The sequence below is a fragment of the Taudactylus pleione genome, unplaced genomic scaffold (genome assembly GCF_031769625.1).
Source record: "Taudactylus pleione unplaced genomic scaffold, aTauple2 ptg000007l, whole genome shotgun sequence".
Lineage (NCBI taxonomy): Eukaryota > Metazoa > Chordata > Amphibia > Anura > Myobatrachidae > Taudactylus > Taudactylus pleione.
In genome coordinates, this window is record NW_028284410.1 from 29,420,067 (window position 1) to 29,442,017 (window position 21,951).

Below are 21,951 nucleotides of genomic sequence, written 5' to 3' on the forward strand. Positions count from 1 at the left end.
TGCACATTTTAAATCTGCCCCACCTGCACTGCAGCATGGTTTCACCAAGATGATCAGTTGAGAGAGATATCTCACTCTATTCCCAAGTCTGAATCAGCCCCAGAGTCCAACTACTTGCCAGCAGCACTAGCAGCGGGTAAGAGAAAAAAGCACAGCTTGTTCGTAGGCACTCATAAAACAAAGCCCCCAGTGACATATAGAGATGAACTTCAAAGTGAACAGCAACAGTAACCAACCAGCCCCCTCCAGGGAAGTGGATATGTCCCCTTCAGTCTTTGTACCCTGACGTCATCAGCTACCTCCAGTGTAGAGTACCAATGGGCACGCCCCCTTTATCTATGGCCACGCCCCTGTACTGTTTTTTAACTGAAATGTTGGAAGATATGTAATATACCATGTCACTTCCCCATTTATAATTATTTTTATCAATATATCATTTTGAAGATAGTTACCTAATAGCATGCTTCTTGTACTTTATAAATGATAAATCATATATTCCAAAATGCCAATATCAGAGATGCGGACTGATGGCTTTAGTTTATTATTCCGGTTCTTCTCGCAGGCTGCAGCCTGGCATCCAGGTTGCTAAGTGACGTCAATGTCCATTCATAATTTTTATCTTGTGGGCGTGCATTCCGCTCTCCTGATTGGCTGCCTCCTGGACAGTGCGCTGTGTGAGTACACAGCGGTGACACAGAGGCCGGGGAGGAGGAGGAGACCCGGAAACAGGAAGTGAGAGGCGCAGCAGCCACGGGGAGCCATCTTACTGTCTCCCGGGAAGATGACCGGGAAGTCGGTGCGGGACGTAGAGCGGTACCAGGCTGTGCTGTCTGAACTGCTACTGCGGGAGGAAAACAAATTCTGTGCTGACTGCCATGCAAAAGGTATCCCAAGGTTTTGTGTCAGAGCCCCAGCTGACTGTGCGGTGCCCTAGTATTCAGGGCATGTTGTCACATCTGTATCTTATCTGTACCCTAAGGATGGCAATGGTGTGTGACTAGGCCCCTTGTCTGCGATCTCAGGAGATGGGAATAGTGTGTGGTGTACATATACTACAGGATATGGGAATGCTGTGTACATTACATAGACCCACTGCCCGTATCACCAGGAGAGAGCAATTGTATGTTCCTAAACTCTATCTATGTCCCCCTGTCCTAGGGCCAGGAGATTGTACTTAGAACCCCTACCCATGTTGCCAGGAAATGGGACGTGTCTTGTCGATCAGTTGATGGGAATGTTGTGTACCAAGATCCACAAGTGCCCAGTAGACTACCTATGTCCCTAGGAAATGGGATTGTGTGTACTTAAACTCCCATGTCCTCAAGAGAGATGAAGTGTGTGTGTGTATCTATACTGCTGCACAAGATCACCAGGAAAGATACATTGTGTGTTTATAAACTTCTTTCTCCCAGATATTAGAGCTGTGTGTACCTATACACCATGGCCTCAGTAGTTGAGCTGTGTGTACCTAGACTCACTACCCATGTCCTTAGCAGCAGGGAATAATGTGTATCTAGACCTATTGCTGGTGCTATATAAGTAATTGTCCATAAATAAATGTCTCTAGCAGATGGGAATGGTGTGTATTCAAATTCAGGACCAATGGCAGGGTGTCTGGACTGTGGGAATAGCATGTAACCAGGATAATTTGGTGGTTTAGAACAGCTTTTCTATAGCTCCAGTGCATCAATTATTATACCCAGGGGTTGATAAATAATGTATAATTTATGTGCCAATAGGAGTCAGATCACTTGACATTAACAGAAATAACTGATGAAGATTAGGTGGGACAGTAATGTTTTTTGGCTACATAACTAATGGGATTTGTACAGCTCTGATTACAAATGCTGACACTTTCATTTACTATCTATAGCTGTGCATAGCAGAGTGTCACAGCACAGGGCCCACTCCCCTCTCCCACACAGATAAACCAACCTAACATCTTACATGCAGTTAAATGATAACCCATATCACAGTAATACAAGCTCCATATAAAGTCCACCAACAAACCCTGTGTTGGTAACCTTTACATTTTCCTTCCTGCTCATGCAAATTAAAATTAATAAATTATAGAGCTGTTAATATTTATTATCAGTTAATTAGATTACCTTAAAATTAATGTAAAGGTTTATTTTCATCATAGTTTCAATAGATAACTCATGACACCCTTCCTATTATCCATCCTGCTGCTATTGCTAATTACCCTATGTCCTAATTTATATGTACTGTACATCATTACACACCTGCTTGTGAGGGATGTAGGTCTGAGACCGGCAGCCGCAATGCTGCCAGTATCAATACCGACAGGGGAATCCCGACAAGGGACTTAAGATAGGCATCGGTATTTCAACGCCTATCTTAATCCGGATGTCGTGACGCTAGCCCGAATGAGGTAAGTCCGGGGCGCCCTCAGCGTTAGCCGAGGGAGGTTAGGTTTAGGGAGTGTAGCAAGTTAGGTTTTGCATGGGGGGGAGGGGGGCTAAGTTTAGGCACCCCTAGGGGGGAGGGTTAGGTTTAGGCATGAAGGGGGGAGAGTTAGGTTGAGGCACGAAGAGCGGAGACTTAGGTTTAGGCACTAACGGGGAGGGTTAGGGTGCGGGGGGGGGGAAGGGGTGACTGAAAGTATACTTACCCGACCCCTGTCGGGACACCAGGCATTGGGATGCCGCTGTCGGTATTCTGACAGGAGGCATCCCGACAGCCGGCATTACATACACATTCCGCTTGTGACCAGTGTTTTTTGCCCTATATTTAAGGTGGCAAAAATATATTTTCATGGTTAAAATGGTCCTTACATTTTTTTACTGAGAATACGTACAGTCTAAAAAAGAAGCAAATCAGCAGAAGCCCACACTATCCTACAGGGAGCACATTTACTGGGAAATGATACATCCAGTGATTCACTGTTTGTCGGGGGGGCTGGACACGACACATTTCTTTGATCAGTGTCCTTCAGGAATTATTACTCTAAAGCAAATGTATCAATTTCAGTTGCTGGGGCAGAGTTCTTTTATCAGGGTTAAAAACAACCATTTCCTTGTGTGGCTTTGCAGGAATCGGGTGCTCTGTGTTGACTGTACACATTGTCTGTCACTGCAAGAAACTTGTATTTTATGGCCTTGTTTAGAATTCATTAACCTATTCACTGACAACATTCAGCTCTATTGTGGAAAATAATACAAATGTGTTCTTTGGGCTCGATCTAATTAGGAGTGAAGGGGGAGAATTGCAGTTTCAACAGCATAGAAATGTCGATGACGCACGGCAATTCGACCCCCCTCGACGACACGTTTTGAGTCCATGTGTGAGATAATCTCACCTAGTTTGATCGAGCCTTTATATGTGTTGATGGCAATATGAAAATTGCATCTGATTTGTATGTATACCAATTCTTCTCAATATATGTTTCTTTCTGGTACTGACCTAGGCTGAAAATTGCATCTGGTGTCTAGAATAATCTATTCTTCTTATATCAGGGGTGGGGAACCTTTTTTCTGCCGAGGGCCGTTTTAATATATAGAATATTATTTGCGGGCCTGGTGCAGGCTGCGCCCCCTCTGTGTGACATTACACAGGGCAGGCCACAATCGCTGGTGATTACAGCAATCACTGAGGATGGTCCGGGGAGCTCTACGGTGCAGCGGTGTGACTGTCTGAAGCATCTTAAGTATGCTCCAGACGGCACTGCTGCATGGATTCTGGCTGCAGGGTGCCATTCTAGACACCTTGCTAGCCAGAAGAGGCTAGCAGAAAAAAACTAAAAGGGCCAGACCAAATGATTCCGGGGGCCTTATACGGCCCCCGGGCCTGAGGTTCCCCATCCCTGTTCTAAATCATGAACACTTCCTCACTCCCCTTTGTTATGCTTGTTTAATTTGTTGATTATTAAATTCCCAAAGATCTCTTCTGCTGGAAGACTTTTCATCTGTAAACATTCTCAGGAAAAAAATTTCTTCAGCTTTTGCACAGTTGAATATTTGCTGAAATATTCTAGTTTAGCATGACATTGTGTACATTATTTTTTTCAAATAAGGATTGTGTCTGGGCTTCTTGTACAGATAAAATACAGGAAGTAGCCTAACATGCTTTGGGTGTGCTGTTTAGTAATGCTGTGCATACATTGTCAGATAAACGGACAGGCAGTTTACCTGAGAGCCTGTAACCCAGCTGATATTGCGGCCATACGCAGAGATATATCATATGTCACGGTGTATGGCCACACAATATCTGGCTTCCTCCCCTGGGGAGGAAACATTTTCCAGATTCTCCCCTGTGAAAGAACAGGTGAAATGTGGGGCAGCTGGCCGCAGCAGCACATACACTGTCATATGTGGCCGCCCAATGATCGGATCAGTCTGGTATGTTAGAAGATTTTTCATGACTATCCGATCATCGCTTATCAATCGTGGCTATACACTATGCAATTATGTGATAATTGCATCATTTATGCCTGGCTTAAGGCTGCATTTTATGCATATATTTTTATGTCACTGATGCTGGGTACACACTTGCAGATAAATTCTGCCGATATGTTAAACACTCTATTGGATCGGGGTGCAATTTCTAGCTCAGTGTGTACTTCCTTCAGATCTCTTTAACGGGATCTGAAGGTCGGGAATGAGAGCGTGTGCAACGCATCAGATTCCAATCACTCTTTCTGACAATAGCATAAAGGTGGATACTCACTATAGCGGTATATCTGCAGATGATCGTGCACAGCGCTGGACTATACAAATAGTTATCAGTGCAGATGGTGTCAGCTAAAAAATTATTTAATGAAGCTCAATAAAACAAAATACATTTAAAAATGAACAGGGGAACCACAAATCCCTCACTTCACCGCCTGGGCGACTCTCTCACTTCCAATCTTTCTTTTATGTGGATCACTTTCTTCAACCCTATGTTAGCCAGCTAAGATCACACATCAGAGATACCACACAATTTCTCACTGCTGTTCAAGACATCAAATGGAAAGGGTCTTATGCCTTTCTCACATTTGATGTTTCTTTGTTATATACTAATATTCCACATGAATTGGGTTTGTCTGCTATTTCTACCATTCTCAATGCTTCCAGTGATCTTAGTGACCAACATAGGGATTTCATCCCCATTGCTATACGGTTCATTCTTTCTCTCAATTATTTTCTTTTTTTAGATTCTTTTTATTTACAGCTCACAGGCACGGCCATGGGGACCAGGTTCGCACCCAGTTACGCCAATCTCTACCTCGGTGTGTTTGAGGAGAGCCATGTGTGTGTGTGTGTTGGGGGGGGCTACGTTTGGTGTGAACCTGGTCTTCTATGGCCGTTATATCGATGACTTTTTTTTTTTTTTTTCGTTTGGGATGGGAATCTTTTTGTAGATTCACTCAACATTAATTCTTTCAACCTTTCCTTCACACACTTTCCATAGGGACTCAATCTCCTTCCTGGATGTGACCCTCCAGGTAATAGATACGCAGATTATATGTTCCAATTATCAAAAAGAGGTTAATTCTAATTCTTACCTCCATTTTACCAGTGCCTTGGAAGAACAATATACCCAAAAGGCAATTGTTGAGAATTAGGTGCAATTGTACGCATGTTGAGACTTTTTTTTTTTTTTTTTTTTTTTTTATAAATTCTTTATTTAAATTTTCAATGAAAGACATATTTGCATTTCCAACAGATATACTTATACAAAAGAATACTTGTTCTTACATTGTAAATTGCAACAACAATACACATAAATCAACATATTTAAAACGAAACAAAAACACAATTTAAAGACAATACAGAGAAGGGAGGGAAAGACAAGGGGAAAAGGGAGAGGAAAAAGCCAAAGTGAGAGGATGTGCATACAGGACAAGCCTGGGAAACATACAAATTGCTACCTGTTAATAAAGTGAGTGCGTAGTAGCACAGCATTCACACCCAAACAAATATCTATTGGTCTCTTATGAAGCTAAAAAATAACATTAGCATGAGGACTGAGGGATGAGCTCCTTATAAGACGGAGAAAGTTTGAATTCCAACCAATTAAGCCACCGGGTAGTGAAATCAGACTGTGTTTCTGGGGCAGAGTGGAATATGTCATCCATGTACATATAGAAATCTAATTTTTGACACCAATCCCACTCGGTGGGTGGACAATGGGAGCTCCACCTAACTGGAAGTACTGCCCTCGCTGCATTATTCATGTGCCTCAAAAGGGATTGTTTGTATTGAGAAATGGGAATGTCAGAGTGGGATAATAACCAGAAATCTGGGCCAGAGGGGACCGGAAAACCAAGAATTTCTGACGCCAAAGCAATAATTGCCTCCCAAAATGGGGTAATTAACTGACAATCCCACCAAATGTGAAATAATGATCCTGTAGCCTTGTATTCCCTTAGAGGCCATATCTTTATCCCAAGCATCTTGGTATGTCACCGTGACCGGGAGAGAAGTGGAAAGGAGAATTTGATAAATAACGGAAACAGCATGTTTAGGGGCGGTGTCAGGGCTCTCCCCACCTGGGCACCTCCACCTAAAGAGGACACAAAAGAACGTATTTGCAGATAGAACCAGTAATCTTGTTTAGTCAACTGTAACTCATTAGCTAAGGTGGCATAAGGTTTAATTACCCCTTCAGAGACCAATCCTCCCAACCTAGTGACACCTAAGGTTCTCCATTTGGCCGCAACATGACTTGTGGTTCCGGGTGTAAAACAAGGGTTATGTATAAAGGGGGTAAGGGGGGACACCAAGGAAGAGACACCAGGCCTCCCCCTCAGCCTCCACCATAACTTAAGAGTCGGTCCCACGTTAGGATGATCCGAACTGACCATTCTATTACACCACGGAATAACTGATCAATATAAATTCGTAGAAGCAGATTCAATAGCAACCCATTGTTTCTCTCGCGAGCTACGAAACCAATCCACAATTCTGTTAAGAACCGTGACCTGGTAGTATGCTGTAACCATAGGAAGTTTTCTACCTCCTTGCAATGTACGTCTAAACAGGACTTGATGCTTAAACCTCGGCCTCCTACCATTCCACACAAAATCCCTCAGAACATTGTGAACTAATGAAAGAAAGCGGGGCGGTAAAGCTGTAGGTATAGTTTGAAATAAATAAAGTAATCTGGGGAGTACATTCATTTTTACCACATTCATTCTACCCAGCCACGACAGTTTCCCCGGGAGCCATCTAGAAAAATCAGATCGGATCTTTCTGAGAAGGGGGACGTAGTTTAAATCATATAACTTGGATAAACTGCTAGGTATAAATATCCCCAAATATTTCAGCTGAGTGGGATGCCAAGGAAATGGGAACGAGGCCTGAAGAGCTGAAACTGTCTCCGTTGAAGCGGTAATGTTTAACGCTGTGGACTTGGTATAATTTATTTTGAAATTTGAAAGCTTGCCAAATCTATCAAACTCCTCCATCAAATTAGGGAGAGAGGTCACAGGATTTGTTACTACTGCCAGCAAGTCGTCTGCAAAAAGAGCAAGGCGATATTCTTGAGAACCAATCTGAAGGCCAGTAATATTAGGGTTACTTCTGATTGCCCTCGCCAAAGCTTCCATACAAATTACAAAAAGTAGGGGCGAAAGTGGACAACCCTGTCTCGTACCATTGGCTATATGTATGGTGTCTGACAAAACCCCATTGACCCTAACCCGTGCCGAGGGCGCTCTGTATAGTGACATAATTTTTTGGAGGGAAATTTCACCCAAACCCAACCGCCTCAAAACTGCCAACATAAAACACCAGTCCACCCGATCGAAAGCTTTTTCAGCGTCTGTGGAGAGAAGTACCATCGGTATCTTAGTTGTGTTAGCATATTCTATCAGATCAATAACTTTAATAGTATTATCTTTGGCTTCTCTTCCCATCACAAAACCAACCTGATCAGAATGAACTATGTTGGGTAACCATTGCTTGAGACGGTTGGCTATAAGCTTAGCATGTAACTTAATAGCCACATTAAGAAGAGAAATAGGTCTATAACTTTCAGGACTACATGGATCTTTCCCTTCTTTGGGTATGACCGTAATATGAGCACCCAGGGACTGGCCAGAGAAAGGGGTCTCATCCGAGACAGCATTACAGGCACGTAAAAGAAGGGGGAGCAACTGATCCTGGAAGGCCTTATAATAAGTGACTGGGAACCCATCGGGTCCGGGGCTTTTCCCACTTGGGGTCGCTTTAAAAGCATCCAACAATTCAACCTCCGTAAAAGGTAAATCTAATGCCTGCAGCACCTCAGTAGAGAGAGCCGGAAACCGAATGTCGTCTAAATATCTCTGCACCTCCAATTCATGTCGCATACATTCAGATGGAGATCGGGTCGAAGTCAAATTATAGAGATCAGTATAATATTTTTGAAATACATTCGCAATCTCCGAGTCAGAGAAGCAAAGAGTACCTGACTTATTTTTTAAGTTTTTGAATATATGTTTGAGATCTCTGTTCCCGGAGTGCTTTCGCCAAAACCTTCCCTGGTTTATTACCCCATTGATAATATTTGTGGCGACAGCGTCTAAAAGCTTTCTTAGCTCCCTCATTCAATAGAGTATTAAGAGATTCTCTAGCTCTTTGTAATTCTACATATACATCAGGAGCAAGAGTTCCTTTATGTGTCTCTTCTAGCGTTTTAATTTTAAAAAGTAAAGAATCCCTACGTTCTGTTCTCTGCTTTTTAATAAGCGATCCCAATTGTATACATCTGCCCCTGATAACACACTTATGGGCTTCCCATATTGAAATCGGAGAAACATTGTCAGTAACGTTGGACTCTATATATTGATCAATACTCTCTAGCAATTGAGCTCGATAACTAGTGTCTTTAAGAAATTGTTCATTAAATGTCCAACGCCAGTGACGGTGTGATGGATGCCTGACTCTCAATCTCAAGGAAATAGGAGCGTGATCTGAGCCCGTTATCTGACCAATTTCCGTGTCTATTAATAAATCTAAATGAGCATGACCTATAAAAAAATAATCAATTCGAGAAAATGACTTATGAGGAGGAGAGTAAAATGTATAATCTCTCTCGGCAGGATGCTGCAACCGCCAGGTATCCATTAATTGAAACTCATGTAAGATCGTTCTAAACTTACGGGACTCCTTACGGGATGATCTGGGAGTACCAGAAGAGGTATCCAACTGGGGTTCTAGAGCCCAATTAAAATCACCCCCCACAATAAATATACCCTCTATATGGTGTTCAATTGTTTCCAAGGACTCGCGTAAAAAACGTGATTGGCCTGTATTAGGGAAGTATAGATTTACAAAAGTGTACCGCTGTCCAGCTATCGTTACTTTGACAAGTAGACCCCTACCATCACCTATAGGTACCTCTTGAACATCAGATAAGTTCAAAACTTTGGAGAATAGGACGGCAACCCCCCTGGCCTTGGCACCGGAATAATTATTAAAAAACCCAGAAGTGTAATGCCGGGAAAGTAAATTAGGGGCAGCATCTCTTTTGAAATGTGTCTCCTGTAAGAAAGCTACATCAACCTTATCTACATGAAGTAAATGAAGAAGACTAGATCGTTTCTCCGGGATGTTAAGGCCTTTTACATTATTGGAAAACAACAGATTAGCCATAAATAAAATAACTATTACAGACCCACAGACGAAGCCTCTGTGCCGTATGGATTGTCTCACTTGTCCGAGACATGCACACCGACTTCTGAAGAAAAGGGGGAGGAAATGGGCGTAGGAAAAAACATTGGGATAAGGGATCAGACAAAGACGAAGACATAAACAAATTAAACAAATTAACAAAAAACAGCACCATGGGAAAGCCCATACTGCTGAGCAAACCTAATATTAATACACATTTAACAAGCAAACATGTATAACTCTCTGCATAAGAAGCCGCGTAAAACCCATATGGGGACACGGTCAACATATGTACAGCAGAGAAAGGGGGAATTGACACCAAATTATTACGTCTAAACTCAACATGAATCTCAATCAAAGATTTCTATCTGAAATATTCAGTATAATATAATAAAGAAAACACAGCGAAGGAAACATATAAAAAAAATATAGCAATTAAGGTAACACCCATAATATAACACAGTGAAAGTAGTAATCACAGCAAGAAATACTGTAGGGTACATCACTATCTAATAAAATGTTGTAACTCAAGTGGCTGCCAGGGTGTCGTCATCAGGAGAATGATGCGACCTTCGTCTGGAAGATTTATTCTTCTGCCAAGGTTCCTTCTTAGCAACGAGAGCAACAGATGGTTCCACAGGGTCGCACCAATTTGGAAGTGATATTGTAGGAAGGCCCAACGTTGAACAAAATTGCGGAACATCCTCATAATCTTTAAGGATACAGAGAACCCCCTCATGGAATACTTGAACACTTAGAGGAAATCCCCTACGAAACTTAATATTCTTTTTCCGCAACTCTTCAAGAAGTGGCCGGAGTAGTCGCCTCTGGTGTAGCGTATGCCAAGATAAGTCCTGGTATATTTGTATAGAATGACCATTAAATTCATTATTGTCGGCTAAACGGGCCTTTTTCAATATATCCTCCTTAATCGTGTAATAATGTAGACGACCTATAATATCCCGTGGCTTTTCCGATGGCATGCCTTTAGGGCGTAACGCTCGATGTGCTCGATCAAAGTGAATCTGAGAGTCTGGTGCCGCCTCCAACAACTCATTAAAAATTTTTGTTAGTACATCTACTAGACCTTGTTGTGGTATGTCCTCTGGAACACCTCTAACTCTTAGATTGTTCCGGCGTCCCCTATTGTCGATGTCAACTAATCGGCGCTGCATATCAATCAACACTTTAGATTGGCGACGACAAACAGCATCCAGATCAGCGATTTTATCAACAACCTCATCTCGATGCTCTTCTAGTGATTCAACTCATTCCGCCACTTTTGTCAGATCTGATTGGAAAGCCGCCAGATGGACCTTAACGGACTCCTGTAGACGTTGTTCCAACGATTGCAAATCTTGTTGAATATCCTGTCGTGTCGGCAGTGAGCGGAGATGAGTTAAAATGTCACTAATTTCCGAATTCCTATTCTGTGTAGAGGGCGACAAATGAGGAGAGTGAAGTTCAGGAGTCTGACAACCCTCCGAGCTACCGGAAGCCATTGGGGAAGACCTGGTTGCAATAGGGTCTGACGTAGGGGTGGATGCGACTCCAAATAGAGTGTGGAAAGCTGAGGTCTTAGTAGGCTTAGCTGGAGTGGCTGAAGATTTTTTAGTAACGCTGCGTCTCCCCATTAGGTAGTGCTGTGTGGTGTTTCAATTGAGACAAACTGGTATGGGCGGTGTCATGATACAGGTTCCCCTCAACACAATGTGATCATGGTCTAATGGGCATCTTTCTCATCAAGTTGGCCACATCTTGCCGGGCATAGACATATCTCCTCCAAACTGGGGCATGAAGGTGCGACGTTATGCGTCAGATAGAACAATGAGGCCCAGATGAAGCGCTGCGTCGGCAGAAATAGCAGGTCAGCTTAAATGGATATTTATAGAATAGAGTTACCACAAACTGCCACACGAGGGAGCCAGAGCACTAAGAATCAGAGCTTTACACTTGATAGTGAGGGAGCAGTATTGTAAAGTAGTATATTTCCAATATCAGTGTACTGACAGGTCGTCAGCACCCAAAAAGAAAAAAAAAAAAAAAAAAATTTACTCCAATACCTTGCAAATGTCTCTCAGACTCTAGATGGCCGGACCAGACGCAAACAGCACACCCATATCCTCCAACAGCAGCGTCCCTGCCTTCAGATCTCGACTGCAGCAAGGGGGCCTGTCACAACCTGCAGAGGCAAAACACCTCCCGGCTCCGCAACTGATGCCCCCTATACCTTAGGAGTAGCAATTGAAAAGGACCCAAGTAGGTCTCCTGCGATCAAAATGACGGCGTCCCGCGGGTGCACGGGCCCCAGCGTCAGCGGTACACCCGCCGCATCCAACGAGGTCACCGGATCTAGAAGAGCCTGGGGGGAGATGAGTGAATCACTCAGCGGCAGCAGCAGCACCCGGCAGCACCATCCGGCGGCAAGCGCCGCGACCATACAGAGGAGGAGCGGCCGTGAGTCCTGTTTCCCCGCTCCGGATGTATACATACGCGGAATGTAGCAGGGCTGTCAGCGGGCAGAGAGGACACAACGGGATCACAGGTGGGTTAATAATGTTCGGCACCACCGGGGTGTCGCTCCGTGCGGCGGCCCAGAAATCGAGGCCCCGGCTTCAAGGCCGACAACTAGGCCTCAACTCTTGGGAGGTCTCTCAGGCGTCCCCCCGCTCCCAGAATAGGTCGCTGTGCAGGGCAAGGCAGCCGGGGTCGTCGGACACAGTCAGCGCCGCAAGTCAGACTCCAACATGAAGTCCAATGGCCAATAAATCAGAGACCCAGCAGGAGCTAGACACAGACGCGTCCATTCATGATGGCCACCAGACCACGCCCCATGTTGAGACTTTTGACAATCAAGCCAAAGATCGCCTTAACTCTTTTAGAGATCGGTGCTATCCTGAAAAGCTTCTAACCAAGGCCTTGGAAGAAGTCACATTAGTTGACAGACCTTCCCTTTTGGCAGGTTCAAGCAAAAATAAAACCAGAAAGATGGATTATAAATCTTACAAGAATCTGATAGAAGTTTGGCTTTTATTTCTAAATACAATTGTTCATCCTCAGAGATTAGAAAAATTATCAAAAATTATGAAATTCTCAAACATGACAATGTATTAAAAAACATGTATTCCTGAGAAACCGCTGGTCATTTATAAAAAAAAACCAAATAGTTAAAAACTGTGTTGGCACCTAGTTTTCTCAAGCCTACTGAGAAACTTAATTCGGGCCTTAGCAATTGGTTAACACATTTGTTCCCCAAAAGGAAAGCTTTTATAAATGTGGAAAAGCAAGATGCACCACCTAACGCTTTGTGAATAACAATACCAAGTCCATATATTGCAAAAGTGAGGATAGGATATATGAGCTTGAATCCTTTATTAATTGTGACTCGAAATGTCATGCAGTATGTTAAAATGCGATTGCAATTTGGTCTATATGGGTCGGACTATGAGGGCATTGAAGCTCCGCTTTATGGAGCACCACCAGAACATCATTAACCGCTATCAGAAACACAGTGTATTTTGGCATTTTAGTGAAGTAGACAATTCAGACCCCCATTGTCTTAGGTTGGTGGTCGGAGATCATGCCACCCAATATTAGAGGGGGGATGAGATTTCAGAGACTTTGCAAACAGGAAATTTTCTGGATGTTTAGATTGAGCTCCCTTTATCCTGAAGGGCTCAATGAAAGTTTGGAACTCAATTCTATTTTCTAAATAGTTATCCTATATACATGATTCTGGTTCATTATCTTAGTTTTCATTCCCATTATTTTTTTTTTAGAATCTTGTGGTTTTTCTTTCCTCTTGCCCATTAATTCTTTTTCTTATCAGTTGATTGTCCCAATTAATATACATTTATACACATATGGACATTCTACACACAACATATAGGTTTATGTTCATTCGTGTGTTACCATTTAGTTTCTCTAGAAATCTAATGTTATTTATTTTCACAATCTCAAACGGATTGCTTTCTATATTATTAATAGCTTTTTAGGATCCTCAAAGCATCGACACTCTGTAGCAATCTTCTGTTTATCCTGACTATAGCTTCCTATTGTAGATACAATTGAATAGATTGCCACAACTGATTCTTGTTTCAATTAGAGGACCTATTTATTCTGCAACCTTGTAGCTAGCGGCATATGCCTCTTACGAAGCCGTGGGAGGAGCCACGGGGAAATGCGTCAGCCACTGCAGCTGTTGCATCTGAACTATACAGGAGACACCACGTGCATCGCTGCAGCCGTATGGTTTATTGCTTCACCGGCAACACCTTTTGCCTCATCTGACCTTTCTACAGGATTTCAGCATTGCGGGCCACGTCCGGTAGCTGCATGTTACTAGCCGCCTCACAACTCCTCTGGAACTCACTGTCAGCACTGCCACATGCAGGTCCAGCGTCCAGGGCTGGAGTTAATTGTCTACCCTTGACTCTTCAGGACGCATTACTTATGGTGAAAGAGCAATTATATTTTCACTATCGGCTCTCATATGGGACATTCCTGGGGTACCCGCAATTTGTTTAATACCAGCTCATTCTAATTGGGATTCCGTCCTTCAGCTTCCAAGCATAATAGGAGACCTCCTATACGGAGGGTATTGATTCTGGACTCCAGCTTAATAGGACTGATTTCCCATGCTGGCTTTATATTTACAGGTCATTTGTCATACCATTCATTCCTGTGGCTTGATTTACATCAAATATGGTGTGGTTACCCTGTTGTTAAATTTGTAAATGTGTTTTGTTTTATTGAGCTTTGTTAAATATATTTTTTAGCTGACACCATCTGCATTGATAACTATTTATATAGTGCTGCGATATTTCTTATTTCTAACAGCGCCTTATTGAGGGTTTTTTGGTTTGCATATCTGCAGATGATGGTCGTTCATACACACTGAACGACCATCATCTGCATGCTGCAGCGGGTAGAGCCTGCCTGGGGGCGGGACCTAATTGTGGAAGGCTTGGCCACGCCCCTTTAAAAAAAACCATGCGCTGTGTGCGTCTCAGCCTGGCGCACAGCCAGTGGGAGGCGCAGTTAGCGTGTTCGCTCCTCCCCTTTGGTATAGGAGATTGCATCGGCTGCTGCTTTAGCAGCCTCAGACAGTCTCCCAGTGCAGCCCAGCAGACAGCAGCGTGTGCTGGGCTGCTGTGACCTAAGAGGGAGGGGGAGCAGTGCCGGGCCCAGGTAATTAGTACCCGCTCTCTCCCCCTCTCGGCGCCCCTGTGTACGGGCGATCGGCTGATCACCCATACACACTTGCCGATAGACAGATGTGCCTGCAGACATATCGTCTGTACACACTGGCCGACGGGGGCACGATATATATTGGCCGATCAATTGATCGGCCAGTGTGTATCCAGCATAAGTGTTCGAAGTCGTTTATCAGCTAACGCTCCTGCACAGGTACACACTATACAATCATCGTCCTGATCAGCCCATTATCGGCTGAGAAGCCCGTTAATTGTATAGCGTGTACCAGCCTTGAGTTCTTAACAATGTGACATTTACAGGCCTTATACTACTTCCAAATAAAGACTGTTTTTCTTCCTGAAATTTGAAGCTGTTTTTTTTTTTTTTTATGCAGTATTTAGGGGCCCGTTTGTCAAACTAATACTTTTCTATCGTAGATATCTCCTGCTATCCAAAGTACAAATATCACAGCAGCCATTCTCTGTAGTGGTATAGAGTTGTTCCCGATGACCATGACCGGGTTTTTGCTTTACATATGTGCAACATGATGGCCATACATGGGCAGATGCATGGCCGAGTACAGACCTGGAAGGAAGTGAAAGCATTAGCTATCACTGCCTCTTTCCTCATCTCTGGGAAGGGCTCTTATATTAACAGAGCCTGTGTCACGGTGAAAAGCATTCCAAATCATTGTGATATGAAATGTTAATCTTCAGTGATTTAGCTAAAATTTTAAGAAATAGGTCCCTAATGTGTGGTACACACTGGGCCAATGGATCAGCCGATTGGACGACCAATCCAACCACTTACCAATCGTCCACCCAATATATCAGCACAGCAGACTCCATTTGAATATGTCCACCTACTTGTGACATCATGTTCAATGGATTCTGTCGGCGATATATTGTTTGGTCGGGCAGACCTGTGTATACATCGGCAGATGTGAACGGTGCAAGATATATTGCATCAATCAGATATATCTGTGAACAGTGTAGTTCACATATATATAGTGTGTACACAATGGCCATTGGTAGGTACGATATATCGTTGGTCGGCTGTATGAATGATATATCGGCCATTGTATACCCAGCATTAATCTCTGAAATTACTTGCATGTTATAGTGTATGTACATTCTGAGTTCATGTCAAGTGAGACCTTTGTAGATGAAATTCTTTAGTCTTAAAATGTGGGTCTTCCATTATCATGTCTGACGCATCCCACAGGCTTACTGTGCTTTTGTTTTATTTACTGGATCATTTAGTCATAACTTCTGCCTTATATTGTCACTTGGAAAGTACTGTGTGTTCCAGTCCTCTGTTAGGAAAATAAATGTTTGTGGTTTTTTTTGTTTGTTTTTTTAAATGGTATGATCTGTGTGTATTGTACAGCAAAATGACAGGCATTGATGTTGGCAAGCGACCAATGGAAAAAGTGCCAAAATAGGCTCAGTGTAGTTTAAAAGAAAACTTAAGCAATTCAAGTTAACGTGAAAAATGTACCCTCTATGTAAGTAAGTGTTTTAATATCATAATCAGTGGTATATTGCTCATCAGAAGAAAACATAACTCTTTAAATTCTACTTTCAAATGATAATTCACCAAACAAGTATTCTGACGTTTTCTTCATGATATGGCTGGTACTGTTTTGCGTTTATGAATAACATTTGGATTTACACTAGACAAACAAGCTAATGATAAATGTCCGCTGCACACAGCATTTAAAAAAGATATAATTGAGTATACTGAAGTTGTGTGTTAGGAGTATCCTGGTCTCAAACCATCCAAGTAATATTTTATCTAGGGACATTCCTACTTGAATACAAGGGAGTAATTCATTACCTTAGTTATTCGGGGTGGCCAGATGTACAACAATTATTTATTCCATATTGCTATACCAAAGCTGTGGGGTTGTGTATGGGATGCCGGTGGTTAGAATCCCAACAGGGTTAGGATACCGACACCTGTCTGTAAGTATCCTAACTCTATTTCTAAACCTAACCTCCCCCCTTCCGCAGCCTAAACCTAACCCTCCTCCCCTAGTGCCCATTCCCAATTTGGGTTCCTCAGGGCACTTGCAGGGGTTCCTCAGGTTGGTGGTCCAGTACCAATTAAAATTATTTTTAGTCATTGTGATACGTAAAACCAGTGCTAATGGCTGCCAGTCAAAGAATACGTGGACAAAAAGAAGTGCAGCTCTCTCAACCACCATATAACTGAACCTATGGGTGACTTATAAGCACAATTTACTTAATCTCATTTTTGCTGAATTTCTCAATGAGAATTTTTTGGCCCAGGGGTGCCGTGAAAAAAATGCTGCTACTCTAGAGCGCCGTGATTCTAAAAAGTTTGGAAACCACTGGCCTCTCCCTAGTGCCTAACCCTTCCACTAATTACCATTGGGATGCTGGCGTGGTGATTCTGACTGAAGTCGGGATTCCAGCACAGGCATTCTGAGCGCAGGCATTATGACTACATCCCAAGCTCTGCCATACCCAACGTCAGACAGTAAGGACCACTGTACACAGTATTGTGTGTGTATTTCATTTAGTAATGATTGCTGCTGAGTTGTGGATTGACCTACCTTTCCTATGTAGTGCGGCTCATGTTTGTGACCCCTGACCTTTTCACAGCAAGGCTTTTACAAACTGCACAGTAAGGGTTTAAAAGCACATCCTTGAGGAATATAGATAACTCCTGCCACACAAGATTGCTTTGGAGATGTCATATGAGGCTGCATGTTACTTTGTACTAAAGACATTGAATATTCTGTCACTTCTTTTCCTCTTTAGTTTCCGTTTTTTGTTGCAGCTGTCAGTGGTCACAAGATATCTCACTTCCTGCAGGTTGCAGAATTAGCACACATTTGCTCAGCAAAGCAGATATTCCAGTAATGATAAGCAAAGTGTTTGTGAGATCCATCTATTGTGATACACCGTTTATGTTCTGCACATAGTATAGCCTGCTTTCACGCTGACGTTATCGGTCTGTCTCCTGCCAGGGCCAAGATGGGCCTCTTGGAATATTGGGGTATTTGTCTGCATCCGCTGTGCTGGTGTCCACAGGAACCTTGGAGTCCACATATCCCGGGTCAAATCTGTAAATTTGGACCAGTGGACACAGGAACAAATACAGGTGATAACACATGGAAATGTCGCTGCTCAGTTTGAGAAACAGAGATGCGGATTCTATAAATGTCCTTTTATTTAATAACTCATGGATTTTCTTTCTTTTTTTTTTCCCCCTCCAGTGCATGGAAGAGATGGGGAATGGGAAAGCAAAAAGACTGTATGAAGCATTTGTGCCAGAAAGCTTTATTCGGCCACAGACAGACCAGTATCCTTTGCATGCTTGCTTTATACCTTCCTTTACCCCCATAAAATAGTAGTAAAGCTGTGACTTATCCAATCCTCTTCCTGCTGTGAACTCCTATGATGAGCTTGGCTACTCATGGGCGCTGAAGCATCAGTGGGGTGAGTATCTCCCCAAGCATGCAGGTTACAGGCACTGGAGCCCTGAGGCTCTGCAACTTGCTGGAGGTGAACAATGTTTTGTTTCCTTCTTGAAAATCAATAAATAAGGTTGTCGAAATTGAACTCCTCACATAGTGCTCGATTCTATTGATCGTGAAGTAAATAGTGCCGGGAGGGAGCTCCCAGCGCTATTCAATTCAGCGCGCTGTTAAGGATTCCTTCTCGCATCCCTCCAGGGGTGCGAGCAGAAATCCGACAAAAGTACAGGCACGATGCTGTTTTCTGCCCTTAGCGCCAAATCAGCATCACACCGGGAAGTTTAGTCGGAGAATGCCCGTTCTTGCGACTAAACGCCCTGCTCAAGGAGCGAGAGGTGAGAGAATGGGCATTCCCCAACCTAACAGCACACAGAATTGAATAGTGCGCTATTTACTTCGCAATATATTGAATCGAGCCCATATAAAGTACTGCCTGCCCTTTTTCCTTAACTTAACTTTTGCAGAGCGGTAGAAATATTTATTAGAGAGAAATATGAAAAGAAAAAATACATGGATCGTAGTGTGGACCTTAACGCATTTAGAGTAAGTAACTGACATGCATGTTCTTGAGATAAACTACAAACAGTGAAAGGATCACCGCTCCTGGCACCTATATAAGTGCTAGAGGACAGGGGCTACATAGTACTCACAAACATACAGACATATGCTTTGTTGTAAGTGAGCAATAACTGCCTTACATTCATGGGTACACTCCAGATGATGTGTGTACCCAGCGATGGCACAATATATTGGACGGGCCATACACACTGCATGATCTGGTGTTCCCCTGCTGCATTCAGAAGCATGGTGTCGTGTGCCAGATCTTGAGATATGTCTGCACTGCAGGCAGATCTGACGATATGACGCATGGGACTGCGCAATAGTGCTTACACACTGGACGATTTGTCGTTCTGATTTGCCCCAAAACGGCAAATCGTCCAATATATTGTCTAGTGTGTACCCAGCTAGACTTCTCAGAGGCATCCTATTTGCAAATACATGGAAAATATTTATTTTCCTAAAGTAGTGCAATAATCGGGGAGCATATTGTAGTTGTTCAAGTACCCAAAGGAGGTTACCAAACTCAGTCCTCAAAGCACCCTAACAGTCTAGGTTTTAAGGATATCCATGGTTGAGCACAGATGGTTGAATCAAAAGACTGAGGTACTAATTAAGTCACCTGTGTCTAAGTATGGTTATCCTTAAAACCTGGACTGTTAGGGTGCCTTGAGGACCAGGTTTGGGAACCTCTGCCTTATAGCCAACTACATGAGGTACTGGTTCCTAGTTAGTTGATATGTTGCATTCTCATGAATATTAGTCCAGCCCCCACAAAATGTCTGCCTACATTGGGTGTAACTAAGTCTACTTTTAAAGAGTTAAGATAGCATTCTAAAGGACTATCTAAATGTGCTTCCTACTTGTAGTGTGCATTAAGGTGTGTGCTTTTATAGTTTTGGCAAGTGTCTGATTTTTTTTTAATATATATATATAGATAGATAGATATATAATAATGCATTTCTCACTACAGTATATAGACATAGCTGACAATCTGCAAACCTCAAAATAAATACCGCAGTCTTTCCTAATGCAAGGAGGCTTTAGGGGCAGCACAATAGAGTATTGCTTCAGCCTTCCCTTTATATTCTGCCTCTCACTGCACCAAGATTGGGGGTCAGAAAGCAGTGTACTAACGTGGGTGCTTAGAATTGGTATGTCTTTTAAACAGAAAGAGCGAGAACACAAGTGGAAGAAGTCTGAGTCTGCTCCTGACATAAAGTCTGAGCCTGTTGTTTTTGAGAAGGTTAAATTGGTAAGTAATCCGGCTCATGTATGACCTATTATTACACCAGTAATAACAGTCCATCACCCATGCTAATATTAAAAGGGTGGTCCATGGAGGAGCATAACCAGATTAAAATATCATATGTTATGACTATACAATCATACGGGCACACCTAATTTTCACTGTTCGTCTTACATATACTGCCGTTGTCAGTATATTTTGCATGATACAAATTGTCACTTGCCTCCTTATCCATTGTTTGAAGAATCATTTATGCTAAGTAGGTTGGGTACGGGATGTCGGTGCTCGGGATCCCGGAGGTCTGATTCCTGACAAGGTTAGGCTACCGACACATCCTAACCCTACCCATAAAACTAACCCAAAGCAGCCTAAACCTAACCTCCACCTCCAGTGCCTAACCCTACCCCTCCCCCTAGTGCTTAAACCTAACTCCATTACTTACTGTCAAGTTGGTGGCGCAGGGGTTCTGACTGGTGTCGGGATTTCGGTGCCAGCATTCTGATCGTCTTCATCCCAACTGTCCCGTGCTAAATATCTCATATGAGCCTGAATGACAGGTTTTTTTTTTTCAGGTTAGCTGTGTTCAGTGTTCATTTGTCAACCTGGTGGTGCTCCCCATATTTGCAGTCTCTATTCTTTAATGTCAATTAAAATATATTGTCGTCCTCCTCTGAGGGCTCTTTACTGGGGATAGCCTACTTTCATGAATACCCCAATCTGCCAATTTGAAGCTATAACGCTTTCAGTAACCACAGTCATGAAATAGATGCAATTGTACAAACATACGTGATGTACAGTCTGTGTGTAAACTCTGTAATAACATGTTCACTAAAGCTATTAGTAATATCATTAATTATTCTGTATTCTTAACATTAATTTTTTGTCAATCCCAGAAAGTAAGAACAGATGGTGCAAATGTCCTGTTCTATGCAAAGTATGGAAACTTGTACTGTATAGCATTTATTTGTAAGGTGCCACAAAACTATGCAGTGCCGGATTGCTAATTATTTGTTGTTATTAAAATAAAATAACGATACCAGGGACAAGTTTTTTGACAACTGTTATATTATTGACCACTTAACTGTCTAATATTTTTTCCAAAGATTGTGATGTTTTATGATAGAAATAGATGTTCTTGATCTAATTCAAACTTTTCTAACATGAGTTTATAAAAAAAAAATCATAACACTAATATATTGTTAATATACACCAGTCTCTAAAGCTGGCTACACACTGTACGATGTGTACCCAGCGATGCGATAAAGGATCCGATGGCCGACATATTGGGTCGTCCCCACACACGGAGTGATTTGGTGCCCGACCTCCCAATATGCCACCTTCCCCCTCCCTCCCCCCGGCATAGACCAACATGGGATCGTTCGTCGATTCTATAGATCTCTTGTGCATGCAGAAAGATCTGGAGGAGTGACTGACGACTCCACGGCAGCGCACAGCAGATGACATCATGTCCACACACGGAATGATATAGCTGCAATATCGTTCCAATCCATCGGATCAGCCGCTATATCGCTCCATGTGTGGGGGCCTTAAAAGGAGCATGTAACTCCTCCAAAACAGCCAACTAAATCAACATAATCATAATTTTCTGATGATGCATCAGAGCTAATTTTTATATAATAAATGTATCATCAGAAATTGCATCAAGTAACAAATATAACAATAAAAAAATTCACATATAAAATAAAAACTTTTATTAAGAATAATCCAAAAAATGTTGTGGCCATATATGTAGTTGGAAGCAAAGCATGCATGCAAATCAACTTTGCCATTAGTCTTGTTAAATTAGAACCATGCTATCCAGTTTTTACAACACTTAGTAG

The 21,951-nt window shown here is 42.6% G+C and overlaps 1 protein-coding gene across 4 annotated transcripts in view; it reads left to right on the top strand.

Annotated features, from left to right (window-relative positions):
• The first annotated feature begins 693 nt into the window (after nt 1-693).
• Nucleotides 694-21,951, top strand: part of SMAP2 (small ArfGAP2) — a 29,365-nt gene continuing 8,107 nt past the window's right edge. For 2 of the 4 annotated variants that reach the window (XM_088462704.1, XM_088462712.1), the window contains exons 1-5: nt 694-884; nt 17,794-17,927; nt 18,043-18,128; nt 18,768-18,846; nt 20,033-20,116. In XM_088462704.1, coding sequence (XP_088318830.1) covers nt 782-884; nt 17,794-17,927; nt 18,043-18,128; nt 18,768-18,846; nt 20,033-20,116 — 486 coding nt within the window. In that variant the 5' untranslated portion in view covers nt 694-781. The remainder of the gene's footprint in view (nt 885-17,793; nt 17,928-18,042; nt 18,129-18,767; nt 18,847-20,032; nt 20,117-21,951) is intronic. The other 2 variants (XM_088462722.1, XM_088462731.1) reach the window with 1 other exon arrangement.